The following is a 16,223-nucleotide window of genomic DNA, read 5'->3' on the forward strand; positions in this document are numbered from 1 at the left end:
ATTGAAGTGAATAGATCTGAATATTAAGATTCATAGATTTAGCAGATGATTTGTTAATTGGAATAAAAAGGTCATTTGCTAGTCATTTTAACAATAGATCAATTGGAACCCTATTTATTATTTAACTGGTAGTGCATAAGAATTGAAATGATGAATAATTGTATTACTGTCATGAGATGATAATTTTCTTCAAAATAACAAAATATGAGAAACTTAGAAGGAATTTTATAAATTTCTTTTAAAATATTGTGGCAAATTTAATATATTTTAAAACACAGTCTTGATATAGATAATGTGTATAATAAGGTTTAGTATTTTAGAGGTCAAAATTATAACCAAAAATGGTGATTGTTTTTTTTCTTGGTGAATTAGAAATATAACCACGAAGAAGATAATTTACAAATAAAAGTTGGAATCCAAATTTGTAATTTTTTTTTCTTCCTAAATCAAATAATGCCATTCCTCTCTCACTGTATTTTAATTAGCAGAGGTTTTTTTGGAAATGGCAGAGTACATGCTCATACGATGACTCAAAATGTAACTTGGCCTGCAGTTTTCTTTCGGGGAACAGAACACTCTAATTCAAATCCATTATTAAAAAGCAGATAACGTGCACTTTCTGAAATGCCTGTGACTTCACTCTTTTGATTTTATATAATTATAAGAGAATGTTCATATGTATTTGCTTTTCGATTGGCAAAGCATTTTAAAACTGAGTGTCTTCAGATAAAGTGCATATTTTCTTTTTGTTCATAAAGAATATCCCCAGTCTATGTGCTCAAAACTTTTGTGAATGTTTTATAATGCAGTCACAGTGCACAGTTTTATAGCTGTGCTTATGATAAGAATTTCTATACATACCCTATTTATGTAAAAAAGAATATTAGATATTAGTTTGGATTTTGAAATTAATCATTGGTAACTAGATCCTGTGCCTTTCCACTGTGTTATCTGGTAACTGCTAGCAGTTCTTAAGCAAAACTTTGAACTCAGTGTTTTTCCAAACTTTGCAGCTCAAAGTAAATACTTTTCATTTAAACTAATTTCAGTTATAAAATAGGGAAAACATCACCCACTTAAAAACAGCTTAAATTGCATGTACTTTGTCGCTGTAAATAAACAAGGTAAACATTGACATAACTTCAAACTATTCTTGGGTTGAAAAAAATCTGCAGTTCAAAATAAAATTCTGCCTTTGGTCAACATTTTGGATGCAATTCAAAGTTTCTCATAAAATAAACATATTTTAAAGAGTGTTTTGAATTTCACTGCATAATTCCTAGCCAACAGAAATTACAGTGGTATCTTTAAGGTTTATTGTATGTCAGATCAATAGCCATTATGCAGGGCTAACACAGCCATCAAGATGCAATACCTTTCTTGTACTTAACCCTTACCGCTATGACATGAAGAAAAACTTCCTATAGGTAGGTGGTCCCTGGGGAAATCCTCTCACAAAGTGAAACTTTCTTGTTTCTTTGTTTAATAATAGCAGTATTCTTTTTGGATAAAATGGAAAATGAGCTGAATTTTGAGTCAAGAAAGCAAAATATTCATTAAGGTAATCTTCATGAGAGTTTTTCAGTAAAAGGGGGGAATAGTTCTATATCCTGCCTAATAAGTAACTATTCTGAAGCTTTAGCTTAAAATGAAAATGCCCCATCACAACAGATTGTAAATTTTTTTCTGATGCTTTTAAAAGTGCCTCGATGATTTCTACAGCTACAGTGTTAAAGTATTTGCTATTTTATTTAAACATTTTGAAAAATGAACATTCTGGGGCTTTGCAGCATTATTAAGAAAAGCTGTCCATACTTTACCATGTTGTTACATGTGTTTATCTGCTGATTATAAAATGTGTTAAACAGTATTTTAAAAACAAAAAAAAAAATGCAGAGCTGCGCTTTGATTAATTCAGTGAACAAAACATATGCTGTTGGTTCTGTTCTATGAAATTCATATATGATTAATAAAATCTTTTAAAAGAGCAACTTTGGCTTTTCGGATTGTACTGCCGACCATATTCTTCATCCCAGTTAACTCTGGGCTCATACTGTTAACTTAGACAAACAAAACCACTTTCTGGTTCTGATGGTAATGTCTTTTTAATATATTTTTATCCCCTTCCTAAAATTTCTTTAGGTTGGAAGCTGTGTATTGTGGTTGTTACCCACTCTGTCCCAAAGATTTGGTTTATCCCGAAATATTTCCAGGTAGCTACTTTAATGTACTTTCGTCTTTGTTGAGATTTAATACATGATTCATGCTAAATTAGAAAGTTTGAAAATAAACTTAGGCAGGAGCAATTGTTTATTTGGCAAGTCAACATGTTAGTGTTAAGGAAAATTTTATGTGTTTTAATACATTAGAGTAAGCTTATATTTACCATCTGTTCTTTTAAGATAACAAAAAAGCAAGTTTTCAAATAGCATTCTTCATTGTTAGCATACACATCCCATAATGATGGATTTTTATAAGCAGGTCAGTGTTGCTGCAATTGCTTACAGATTTTTTTTTAATGATATACACAGAGAAAAACTGAGGACTGAAAGTCACACCAAATTATTTCAACAATTGACTAGTTAATAATATGCAACTGTTGTACAGGGTACATACGGCTGTCGTACTAGTTCTTCGAAAAAATTCTCATCACTAAATATATCACATATGCATTGTGTTACATTAGAATAATGTATTTTAATCACCCAAAGGAGATGTCTAAACAGCACAACTACACAGTCTTATTTAGCATTAAACATCCTTGTGAGCTGAGGTAACCTTATAAAATCATGCTTAAATAATGTAAAACACGAGGCGGCACAGAGCAATATGCATTTTTAATTAGTAAAGTGACTAATATCAAGTGTGTGCTTTGAGGTTTTTGTTTCATTAAAAATGTATCTGTTTTTCCTGCAGCTGAATATCTGTATTCTACACCTGAACAGCTTTCAAAAAGGCTCCAGAATTTCTGCAAGAGACCAGATATTGTAAGAAAACATCTCTATAAGGTAGTTATTGAGAAGAGATTTACGTGGTATAAATGCCATATTGAAGTACAAAGAAAAATCTTTAAAAAAAAAGACATTTAATTAACATACTAATGTTTAAAGGAAACATGCTAGGGAGGGATATTAGTTGTTACACTAACAAGGATTAAACACTAACAACACTAACAAGGATTAAACTGGATGCTAGTTGTATTAACCTAGGCCTTATGAAATACGTGCACTTAATGCACAGTACATGCTTTTTTTTTTATTTATTGTTTTCTAAGATGACTGTCCTTTACATTTAGCCCCAAGAGGCTTATAAAAATGAACCTGGATTAATGTAACTCATTAGTTTAAAAGGAAGTAAAGGAAAGATTCTACAATTATACTAATGAGGATAAGCCTTTCTTCCCATCAGAATGAAATCTTCAGTCCTCAAAAATTCAGGTGAATGACATTCATGAAGTTTGGTGTTCATTTTTTTAACTACTTTGAAGATGATTTTCAAAGAATCAAATGTTTCCTTTGTCCAGTTTAGTAAAATTACATAAAAACCCTCAGTTTGTTTAGAATTAGACTCTCAGTATCCTCTCTGAATGACAAAGGCAAAAGGAAAAGAGTTTAAATAGCATCATCATTCAGTTCTCTCATTCATTATCTCTTTTCCCTTGTTTGAATCAAGAATTTTACATTGTTGAAATAACAACACAAAGAGACCCTACTAAAAGTCTAAGTAATTGAACTGGGACAAATCTGCTTTATGAGTTTTGAAGGTGGCTCTAGGCCATGAGTAATATACCTTTTTATATTCTTTGAATGTAGCAACTTCATTTTACATAAATCCAGTATAGTTTACAATCTAGCAGTTTTATAATCCAGCATATTTTAATTTTCCTGTGTTAATATATAACCTTCCTACATGAAATACAGTTCGCTGCCTTTTTTCTCTCCTTTCCCTTGTCATGGCCTAAAATACATATTTACATAGTGATACATCAAAACATGACTCTGTTTCTGCAGGAAACAGTTAAACTTCAAGAAAAAGGGAGAGAACCAAAAATGCAATTTAACACCCAATTTCAAGCTCATTATCTTTCATTGTCTATTAACTTGGCAATGGTTCAGAAGGTAGCTCATAATAGTTTAAAATGCTGACTGAACAGTTCCAGGCTTCAGTATTACTCCTTCAGTCAATACGATTGTATCGTATACATGGGAAGCTTCAAAGAGAAAACAGACTTCCAAGGTTTACATCCAGATTTCCTAATTTTGAAAGTTCAGTCGTGGTCTTGTTTGTGTAAAATATTAATTTAGTAGTTTCCCACGTGACAGACTATCAAAATGTGCAGATTATGAAAGTGAAGAGATAGAATAATATGTATTAACACAAGTGGATTCATTTTCTACATATGACACAAAGCTATTTTCAATGAGTTTACCGTTGAATTATTGATTTTTTTTTCCTTCTGGTGAATTTTTGGGCAATATTTTTTTCAGTTTTATTGAGATATAATTGACATACTGCACTGTATAAGTTTAAGGTGTGCAGCGTAATGACAGACATATATCGTGAAATGATTACCACCTCAAGTCTTAGTTATCACCCATCACCACATATCGGTACAAAAAAGGGGGCAGGAAGGAATGTTTTTACCTTGTGATGAAAATGGTGAAGCATTGATAATTGTATTTCCACCATCAAAATTTATCCGTTTTTAATTTGGCTTCCAGGTAGGCCTTATTATTCCCTGTTATTTTGCATCTGCAAATCTTTAACCATTTCAAAAATTACTGCAACAGGTTGCTTTTAGTTACAATAAAAAACAGATCTCCAGTTGAAATATTTTAATACAGCTATTGCCGTAACATAGCTATAATTATTTATTTTACCAACAACTTCTGGAAAAACTTTGAAAGAATGTCAGCTTAGTGGTATGCTGTTAATATACCAAATTGTTCCTCCTATAGCTTAAAAGATAGCCTATACATTAAATGTTTTTTCATGTTACTATGGTTTACATATATTTTTAGTCCACGCATCCTAAAATGGTCCAGCTCAAAGTTTTATAAATTAGTGTTTCACGCATAAGCATTTATAAGAATATATATATGTAATTCCTTTTACATACTTTTTACCATGGATGTTTTTTTCTTATAAATCTATTATACACTTTAATATATGTCCTCATTCATAGGTTTTGATGACATAATATCCAAAAATTCATCTCAAAAATTAATAAATTAGTCCAAGAAATAGAAGTAGTCAAGAGCTTTATAATGCAATTGTCAGGACAAACTGGTAGAAATCACAGGAAGGACCACAGATCTAGTTGGGTGGTTGTAATAAGATTTAGAGCTAAAACAGAAAAAGAATGCCTGCTAAAACTTTATAATTAAGATATAATAAGTTACACTGTTTTTTTACCTTGTGCTTTATAAATATAAACATATCAGGTAACATTTGCCCTCACTAAATACCAGAGAATTATTTCCCCCAAGGCAGCTTTTTGCCTACTTCTCTTATGCAATGGAAGAGACTTTTGTGTATACTATAAAGAGAGTGTTGGGGGGTTTTTTTAGATTTGTTCCCTTGGACAGTGCTGTTTTGCTTTTAAAAACATATGCTTCTAAGATCTAAAAGGATAGAATGTCACTGAATTCTTTAATTTGCTCCTTTTACATTTTTACACCTTACTCTCTTTTTCTGTTGTTAAAAGTTTACATTTTAAAATCATCTCAACTACTTACCATGTAGAGTTCACTTTAGGATAGGATTTTTCATATGGATTCACACTTAGAAATTTAATGACTAGAATAAGGCTACTAACACTTGGCTCTCTTCTCACTTGAGACATTATACTTTCAATATGAGTGAGAGTTTGGGGGCTATAACTTGAAGCAGGATTTGAAACAGAATGCTAGTAACTGAAAAGCAGAAACAGAATTTGATACTTTTTTTTTCTTAAAGTGACTCTTCCTACTACAGAACTCTGTGCCCATGACTTCTCACCTGAAATGGTTTCAGACTTGAAATGTTTAAATTCCTCACGTGCGTGCAAGTGTGTTCCCTTTATCTCTCCCTCTCTTTTGCTCTCTCTCTCTCTCTCTCTCACACACACACACATTTTTCTTAAAATATTTAAAGAAATACATGCAGAAACTGTTTCTTAATTATTTTAAAAACCATGTTCTGAATTTTTAAAAATCTAAAGCCATTTCTTAAAAAGTTTGCCACTAGGCTCAACCGTTGACTGCAGCTTTCTTGTACTTTCAGGACGCGTCCTTTTCTGAGTAGGTTAGACCCATTAGCCAAACACTTGCCACAGAGATAAAGTAGGTTTCACTTCATCTGGAATAGGGAGCTCTTTGATGACTCCTAAACCAAACTTGAACACAAGACTCGAGAAGTAATCATAAAGTAATCAGCCAAGGATTAACTTCTTACACTAACATCGGGCTTCCTTTTACAACCGAAGTAAGTCTAATACCGGGAAGTTGTAATTTTTGGCTCATTTTGACTATGAGAATTTACTTCCCGAAAGTTCCCAACAATTATTTGAGATCGGTACTTTGTGCTTTTAGAGAAACTTTGATCATTATATTTTTAAATGCTTTAGAAGAAAATTTATGTTCACCCCCTTGTTACTGGTATTGAAAAATAGCACAAGAGTACAAGTGGGGCAGTTGTATAAAATATATACTGCTCAGACTAACAGAATAGATTTTCATTCCCACGCTATGTTTCATTTAGTTTTATTTACAAATTGAGAGATATTCTGTGTGGGAAAAAAAAAGAGATGCCATCCTTCCTTTGCTTTACGAGGGTAAACTGTAGTTTCTTAAGTTTTTTCAGATGATAGCAGCTGATTTTTATTTTGTTCTCCTCTTCAAGTTCTTCAACATTCCAGAAACCTTTATAACCTGCTGTTATTTGGAGGAGAGGGCAATTTTCAGATTTCTGCCTAAAAGTGATTCCAAACAATGCTTAAGCTTACAATTCAGACTCAGTGTCCAGAAAAGCCATTTGTGGTTTTGTCTTAATTATATCAGGCTATATCTCCCCGAACTACAGCCAAGCCACTTTAAGGTTCCTTCAAGAGACTGGTCACTTTATAGCCCCCTTTTAATTTGAGTTTCTACTCTAGGTGTGAATAAGGTGGTACTCACTAGTATTAACACGCCTCCAAAGTCATTACTTTTTTCCTTAAAAATGAACAGTTAAAAGCTCGTGATGTTTTTAGAACTTCTAAAATCTCTCATTTGCACCAGCACAATTTAAGGCAAATTCTCAGTCTCCATCTCCCTCCCTCCCCACTACTCTTCCCTCTCTCTTTCTTCACGTCTTTCCTTGATTTTGTTTTGGCTTGGTTTTTCCTTGATTTGTTTAAGTAAAATAAAAGCAAAAACTCTTTAGCACAATAGATATACTCGGGGTGATTAAGATCAGTTAGAGGTTTTGGCTGCTTCTTTTTCTCTGCTACTAATTTGTAGCCTGGCTGTAGGTGAACTTCTTGGCCTCTATATGATTCATCTGTAAACTTGGAAGAATTCTTTTTTCCTTAATTTTTAATAGCATTTTCCCCCTGAGGCCCTGCTATAATGAAATAATGAATATAAACCCGTTTGTAAACTTGAAGTGCTTTATAATTTCCATGTAACAGTAATGGCATTTCTCTTGTGCCTTCACCACTTAAAAGTAAAATTCACATCCGCAAAAACATGTATTAAGAGTGTTGTGTATCTTATGTTTATAAAAGTTAAAAGTTGGATGATAAACTTCTAATAGCTGTCATCCATAACATAAACCAGGAAATATGTGTGCAGTCAAATGTACCCATTTGCAAAAAAAAAGGGGGTAGGCAGCTTTCCCCAATGATTGGAAATACAGTTACACTTTAAACCAATCAGAAACTGGGATTTCCTGAGGTGATGAAACTCGAGAACCATTTACTTGGTGGCTTTTTGAAGTCTAATTGATATAAATTATGCAAATTTGCAATATGAATTTTCAGCATGCTTTAGTCTTTCGGGTCGTTAATGCTTCCTCATTGCTTTCTCTTCTCTCCCTCCCCCTTACAGGGTGAAATAGCTCCTTTTTCTTGGGCAGCCCTACACGGTAAATTCAGGTCTCTGCTTACAGCAGAACCTAGGGAAGATTTGTGACAGATGGGGCTAAGTCACAAACTTGCAGCCTAAGGCAGAATCTGTAGAACTTTCCAGAGTGTGCCCATATTTACCTGATCAGAGAGAAAAGAAAATCTGCAGAGGAAGCTGAGCCTGGCTGCTTGTCATAGCTGACACAGAGCCATCTGCCACAAACCTGTGGCAGCTTCAGATCTCCAATCCCTGCCACCACCCCAACTCAAATTAAATACAGATTCCTAGAGACGTTATGATGGTTACACATGTCCTCGGCATCACATGGAGGAGACTGTTCAAAAAAAATATGTGGCCTGTTGTATAACCGCACTCATGTATCCCATATGTGATGCCACATTGAATTTCCGGTTGAATCCGTTTTTATCCTTTGTACTGGATGACATGGTGCCTGAATTCTTTCTTTTTGCCGACACGATGGCAGCCAAACTACAGCTTCAAACACTCTCACTTGGCTGGGTTTCTACCTAGGTTGCCAGGTTATCATCGGAGCCTTCTTGTGTCCTCAAAGGGCCACAGGGTCTGAAAGGAGGCTCAGAATGCTACCAACTAATTGGGCAGCCATCTCAGAAATGTTTGTGGGCAAAGGTCTGCTTTAGCACTTTTCTTTTAGCAAATTAATGACTCCCTGGCACAGGGGTTTTTAAGTGAAGGTATTAATAAGGGGTCTGGCAGGTATTCCCATGATTCACAGAGTTACATTTGCATTTAATTTATCTTAAAGAAAAGTTGCAAGATAAACAGCTGTAATTCAGACAAACATGGGAAATACACTAAGTGGGGCCATCTCATCCATAAAATGAACACTGAGATACTTGTTTTAATTTTTTTCCAGGGATAAAAATAGGGAAATTAAAATACTTCTAACAAAACCAGTAATTTTGATATAAATATCCATCAAAAGTATTTGCATCCAGCTACAAATATAATCTTTTCAAGATAAATCACTTATGATTCCAATAGTCAAGCTGCTCTATTTGTTGATGTCAAGATGTTTTGAATGGCTAGATTGTAAAATAAATTTTTAATAAAGTGCCCACTGCAATTTTTAATTAACATGTCTCATTTCAGTGTAAGGTGTGTACATCTATCTGTATGTTTCTCACTGAACACTTTCCTTGTGTCAGAGACAACGAATACAATTGTTTCTTTTCCGGATGAACAAGGATCTGTTTTGCAAATGTTTGTAAGATATTATGACATTTCCAAGATTTTCTTTGCATTCTGGAAAGCAGGAGGTAAACATTTGTAGTCATTAAGGTAGAGTCTGTTGATAAACCATCTTCTGTTTACTGGCAGGTAAATTGTAACTTTCCTAGCTTTTGAAATGAATAACTTCTCTAAGCTGTAGAGTGAGAAGCGGCCAGGGAGAGGGGGATAGACAAGGGCCAAGCCTGGCTCTCTGGCTTTCAGAAGGATTGAGTGGTCTAGCAGGCATCCGAGATAGAGTGGGCACTGGTTCAAAAGTCTAGTAGGGCCCATTTCACAGGTGCCAAAAGCGTAAGCAGGAAATAGATCAAGGTCAGGGGGCCAGAGAGAGTCCTCTGGATAGAGGCAGACTTGCAGGTCAGAGAAAGCAGCAGTTCAAGGCCCATGAGGTCAGGGAATTTAAAAGCAGGAAGAACGGGCTTCCCTGGTGGCACAGTGGTTGAGAATCCGCCTGCCGATGCAGGGGACGCGGGTTCGTGCCCTGGTCCGAAAGGATCCCATGTGCCGCGGAGCGGCTGGGCCCGTGAGCCATGGTCGCTGGGCCTGCGCGTCCGGAGCCTGTGCTCTTCAACGGGAGAGGCCACAGCAGTGAGAGGCCCGCGTACCGCAAAATAAAGAAATAAATAAATAAAAATAAAAGCAGGAAGAGTAAGAAGCAGGAACAACAAGCTCTGTCTTTGCACACAGTGAGAGCCATATGTGTGATGGACATCACAGCACTAGCCTTGAGTCCTCCTCCCGCTTTTGAGAAGGCACTGAACAAATTACCCCCAACCCATAAACAAAGAGCTCAGGAATTATTTGAGAAGTCCCTTCTGGTCTGAGACTGTGGAACTCGGAATCTATCAGTTATGCTCCTTTTGAGTGGAAAAGTTAAGATATAAATATGCCTAAGAGGTTCTTAAGACTATTCTCCTGCGCAGGGTTTATCATCTAAAGAGATGCTTCAGTTAGAAAGGTGCCCTATCATAGATGATGTCTCTCAAACAATATTACATGCTCACGGCCAAGAAACAGTGCTTAGTTTACTATGTTTTACTATCCTGCAAATAATGAGCTCACATTTTACAGTGAACAAGATATTACATGCACAACTATCCATATATGTTTTTCTCACTAAGTGATGGGAAGACAGCATGAATTACTGTTCAGATAGTGCATTGAAAACATTTAAATATTTGCCTGATTCTGGCAAACAAAATATTGCAAGTTACCTGTGTATGGAGGGTTTTTTTCCTACACCCATAAACTCAAATCAAATTTTGTCTTTAGCTGTGCCCAGCATTACTTCTGGAATAAAACTTTACATGAAAGTGGTCACTTCTTAAAACCATGCTGTCGGGTTTGGTATTAGTGCAAAAAAGCAATAAAAAGTTTTGTAAATGTGTAATTCTTAACATTTGAAAAGATAACTGTATCTATGTATGTGCGTGTATGCTTCTCAACAGCCATGACATGGTGGCATGGAGGGTTATTAAGTAAGTTATCCCATATTTTGTTGAAGTCAGAGGATAATCAACGGTACAAGTTGACTATTTCCTGTTTCCCTTGCTTTCACTAAAGAGAGCAAACAGTCCCTTTGTTTCTTATTTTTAGTACGGTTCTGGAAAAAAAATTTTTTTTTGAGCATTCAATTCTGTTCATTTTATTCTTTTTAAATTAATCATTAAACCAATTTTAATCTTAAATGTCTTTAGAAGTCTGCCCATTATCAACCTTGATACAATGTCCAGAATGCTTGCCCTGAATTTACCTAATCTGTGTTTCTGGCTAGGTGTTTCTATAATAAATAGAAGAGCATCCAGTTCTTAACTTACTCATTTATACCAGGTTAATCAGGAATAGGTCAAAAGACCTCTCCCCAAATGGTCCTGGTTTAACAAGCATCCTTCAAATACGGTTGAGTTTAAATGCCCTGCTCTAGCTCTCCGTTCTTCAGACATGCCACATAAAGATGGCAGCACAATCAGTAAGTCAGTGGAAACTCAGCTATAGAGGACTGCACAGATTCATTTCAACACCTTGAAATGCATCTGGAAGCAAAGATTTCATTTTATGTTGAAGGTGTTAATTATATTTGATATTTTTAAAAGTAAAATCTGTTTTTGAGAAAGCATCTGCTACCCAGAAATATTATGAGCCACAAAAAAATTTTCATTTAAGTCTCAAGATACTTTCTGTGGGTGATAGAATCAGTTTTCAAATGATAGTCCATGCTGTATTTTAATGTTGACATATTCTATGAGAGATATTCATATTCCTCTATTGACTATTGACAAGTATCACCCTGAGTGCCTTTCTGTTTCAGTGGAAAGCTGGAGAACATGTTTCATTTTAAAACTTGAATTCAGATACAGGACAACTGATGCTTCAATAACGTGCCCTCCCTTCGAAGTTATTCATTAAGATGTAATTGGGAAAGTTTAAAAACATGCAACAATTCTACATGATGCTCAAAGACATGTACATATGTGATTAAAGTATAACAAAAAACCTGGGAATTAACACCAAATTTACAATAATGATTAAGTCAGAGGAGTGATGGTGGGAAGACCAGACATATAACTGGGAGAGGTGTGCTTACTGTACAGTTAATCTTAAGCTGGGTCATAGCACACAAAGGTTTATTTCTACCCTTTATGACTTTTTACATGTCTTAAATGTTATTATTGGATATACCTTTTGATAGGAGCTATAGATACTTTGGTCACCATGTATAATATAAGAGCTCTAAATACTTTGCTACCGTACCATTCTTAACATTTCTAGACTCTAAACTATTGATGGGGTCAGAAAACCATTTTTCTCCAGGCAGTGAAAGAAACTGCCCTAACCGCCAGTTTTGCATGAGAAGAGTTTCCTCTGCTTATTTGGAGCCAAGGACCTAACCTTGACCCTGAAACAAACCATACCTAGGAAGAAAAACTTGACTGTCTGTGGGTTCCTTTTTCCTGGGGCTGCTGGTCACCATTTCTAACTAATGCCTGTGGCGTTATAAATATAAGATGGAAAACTATAGCTCAACAAACTCCCTTTTGAAGAGTAAAGAGAGGAAGATGTAGGAAGTTGTTATATCAGCCTGTCTTTTTTTATCTTGAAAAATTCAGAGCTCTGTGGTAGGGCACAGAGCTGTCTGAGCTGCTAACCGCTCAGCCCACTTCCTGTACTGTTACCTGTCCCCTTTCCTCTTTAAGACACAAGACTTTCATTGCCATGAAAGGAGTCCTCCTAGTATCTTCAGGATGCCCTAGCTGCATTTGAGTTACGTATGACCTCAGGATCCCCACTCATCCTCTGGCCCATTTTCCTAAATTGGAATTAGGGGTCAGTACCTTCAGGGGTCCTCCCATCACTTATCACCACTTTAGTGATTCCTTATCCTCTCCCATATCTCTGTGGTAATGACTTTCAACCCTAGGGACAGGTTCATCTTGTTCCCATAAACTGATATAAAGAACTGATGTCTCCTGAGAGATAATCTAAAATGTTTACTGTGCTATCAGTTACTGCATTTAAATAGCAGACCTAAGATGGAGCGCTAGAAGATGTGATTTCTACTAGAAGTACTTATGTAACACTTTTCTCGAGAATTTGAAGCCCTTTATATTTGAAAATGTAATGTTTTGTCATCATTTCACAAGCGAGAAAATTAAGGCATCGTATTAAGGCTTATTTAAGAGCCAGACTGCCTTATAGAAACAGAAAGATGTTTTGTATAAGTCTTTCCCTGCATGGGATAGTGTCATTGTCACCCACCTGTCTTTCAGGAAGCACGAAGTTCAGTGCTTGTGACTCACTGGGAACCCCTGGTTCCCTACTGTTTCTCCCCTCACCAGGTAGGAGAGTGCAAAGGGCAGCAGGGGGTGGCCCACGCAGTTGGTTATAGAAGGCGAACGAGAGGTCTTGTGGTGTTGCTGATATTTTCAGTGCTTTTATGTTTTTAAATTTTTATTTATTTACTTTTATACAGCAGGTTCTTATTAGTTATCTATTTTATACATATTAGTGTATACATGTCAATCCCAATCTCCCAATTGATCCCACCATTAAGTGTTTTTATTATGACCATTATTATGCCTGTAGGGAGTCTTTGGGTCTCTACATCCATCCCAGGCCCCTGCCACTCCCTGTGGCCTTACACCCTGCTGGACTTATACATCACATAAATTTCCTGGCCCTGCTGGTAAGCATTTATTTTGTAACGTCCCCATTTTAGCTGTGGGGAAACTGAGGGCTCAGGTGAGGTTGAGTTGCTCTGGGTCCCATGGTGGGTCTAGAACTCAGCCTCTTTCAGGAGGTTGTGGTCAATTCAACGGGTCAAGACCATCCCTTAAAGGAGGGGAAGAGGAACATATCTGGCTGTCCATCTTTTCCCCCTTCCCTCCTTCTCCTGCTTCTCGGTATACTATCAGAAGAAATATAGATGAAGATGTTGCTAGTACCTGACTATAGATTTATTTCATGTTCCTCCTGGCCTGGCTGCATTTGTAGTCTAAGTAACCATGAGAAGAGGAATGCAAAAGGATTGATTCCTGGTCCTAAAATCTCAGACTTTGCGGTACCTGTGATGTTTCTGAACAGCTGAGTCTTCTTTATTGCCTTTCGCATCATACAAGGAGACGTTGTCTATCAGATAGATAGAAGGCTGGCCCTTTATCCAAAAGGCAGCCCCCATGATCTCGCCCGGTGCAAGGGGCCTAGGGCAGAGGGAGCAGGTGGCATCAGTGGCAGAAGCACCTTTGATTGTGCAACATAGGGCTTGCTTCCTCTCATCCCAGATAGTAACCCAGAAATTACATCCTGAAACTTATTTCCCTAGAAAGAAAAGGAAGGGGAGGGATAACTTAAAAAGGAGATACTTCTAATATGGTATTAGACTGTAATTCATAGGGAAATTTATGCCTGAGATATGAATTTCTGAAAATAGGGGTTTTTTTAAAAAAGGAAACACTGACACATCCTTAATTATAGAGTAATAAATACCAATGGTATATTATCTTCTGATATTTCCTTACACAGATATCAAAGCGTGCAGCTGTTTTTGAAAACTGATAATCAAGTACAATATAAATATATTACATCTTGAGCTTACAGCACACCCTTCAACTAAGCAGCCTCATGGAGCACTTAACAGTGAGAAAGAGAGCTGCTTAGAGTAGAAACCTAACTGAACAAATTAGCCTTGAATTGTAACTTAAGAATCATAGTCAAACCAAAACGCCTGTCCTTGCCAGGAAAGGCATTCCAAAGGCAAAGAGCACGCCAAGTAAAAAGGCTTTGCTTCGGGATTATGGAGGCAGTTCTCAAAAGCCAGCACAACTTAATGATCAATCAGAAAAATACAGAGCAGTAACTTCACAACGAAGGATGCATAAAAATTGTACAAAGCATTAATAGTGGAATGGGGAGGGAGAATGGGATTTTAACAGAAAGTATTAAGGTCTTAGAAAACTATATTTATTACTTTCCGTCAGGGTAGCAAAAAGAAAGAGAGAGAGACAAACGTGGTCAAAGAAAAGTACATGGACAAATGCGGGGGGGTAGGAAAGGAAATGAAGGTTAAACAAGGCCAATATGATTCAGAATGAAAGGGAGGGAGGAAAGTCTGAGGAGCCAGCTGCGTGCCTAAATGTTACATTTAGAAGAGCTGAAATTGAGAGGGGGAGGTCTGGGTATTCAACTAAGTGGATTAATGTCTTCTTCCTGGGGTGTCTGAAGTTGCAGAGTTTAATTTATTTGGTACAGGATTTTATTGTGAAATTCTTAATGGGGGTGGGGGATAAATAGGGACAATTATAAACACTTAGAAAGTAGAAAAGGGGAACATGTAATGCTTTTCGTAAATCTAACTATAATAAACATAGGGTTTGAAGCTACGGACACAGGTAAATGGTCAAAAAATATTTAGTCCATAATAGTAGAACTTACAGGAAATGTAGACAAAACTTAAAAGACCAAAAAAAAAAAATTAATAACCACATAGATGTGTGAAGCCAAGGATTTTGAGTGACTTAGGGGCTAGTTTTATTGCCGCTCTCCTTTCTCCACCCATTTAAAAAAATAAATCATAACTCTGGCATTTAGAAACCTAGTCATGAACATCATTTATTAATATGAACTCAATCCTGTGCTGTTCTTTTGGTGGGTGGTAAAAACACGAACTAACAAAACTGGCTTAAAACGACAGCGGGATGATCCTCTCAAAACACTGGAAAGCTACAGGGAAAGAAAAACTCCTAATTTGCTCTTTCACCTTCTTTATTTTACTGAAGGAGAAAGTCAAAATGTGGAGTGGGTGTGGCTAAATCCAACTAGATGCTGAGGGAGATTTTAAAAGATTTTCCTAAATATGTACCAGAAGGGGGGAGGGCTTGCAACTTAGTGTGATTTACAGCAATTTATTAATCTGCTCATCTACTGCCACATCTGGGGAAGGTGGCAAATAAGGAAGGCTCTCTGCCTTCTGCAGTGGAAGAGACTAGAGCAGAAACTGTAATTGTGTTCCCTGAGTGTAACGCTGCTGTCATCTGGCTGGTAACCAGTCCACAGACTTACTCGTTCAGGCATTTGTCTGGCCAATAATGTAAGAATCATTTAAACTGAAAATATGGATCAGGATGTATTTAAGAATTACTGATATGCAGCTATTAATCTTGAATGCAAATAGCATTATTTGGGGTGTGGGCAAATCAGTTAACTGGAACCACATGGAAAAGCACTTCAAATTTTTTTTAAATGCTGTGGGGAAAATGGCACTGGTGGAAAAGTTACAAATAAAAGACAGAAAAATATCTACAAAGAGAAAGGGTGGTAAAATGACTAAGCAAGGTGATCTTGTCGCCTCCAACCTGCTGCATCAATTGTATC

The 16,223-nt window shown here is 36.3% G+C and overlaps 1 protein-coding gene across 20 annotated transcripts in view; it reads left to right on the plus strand.

Moving 5' to 3' along the window:
- GTDC1 (glycosyltransferase like domain containing 1) overlaps positions 1 to 16,223 on the plus strand; it is a 493,504-nt gene that overhangs the window by 424,366 nt on the left and 52,915 nt on the right. For 17 of the 20 annotated variants that reach the window (XR_010944469.1, XR_010944472.1, XR_010944471.1 and 14 more), the window contains 2 exons: positions 2,143 to 2,213; positions 2,917 to 3,008. Coding sequence is in view for 16 of the 20 variants with exons in the window: in XM_067742033.1 (XP_067598134.1) it covers positions 2,143 to 2,213; positions 2,917 to 3,008 (163 nt within the window). In the remaining 4 variants the exon portion in view is untranslated. Of the gene's footprint in view, positions 1 to 2,142; positions 2,214 to 2,916; positions 3,009 to 8,069; positions 9,200 to 16,223 lie in introns of those variants that run through there. The other 3 variants (XM_067742038.1, XM_067742047.1, XM_067742046.1) reach the window with 1 other exon arrangement.

This window comes from Pseudorca crassidens, chromosome 6 (assembly GCF_039906515.1).
Source record: "Pseudorca crassidens isolate mPseCra1 chromosome 6, mPseCra1.hap1, whole genome shotgun sequence".
Taxonomy (NCBI): domain Eukaryota; kingdom Metazoa; phylum Chordata; class Mammalia; order Artiodactyla; family Delphinidae; genus Pseudorca; species Pseudorca crassidens.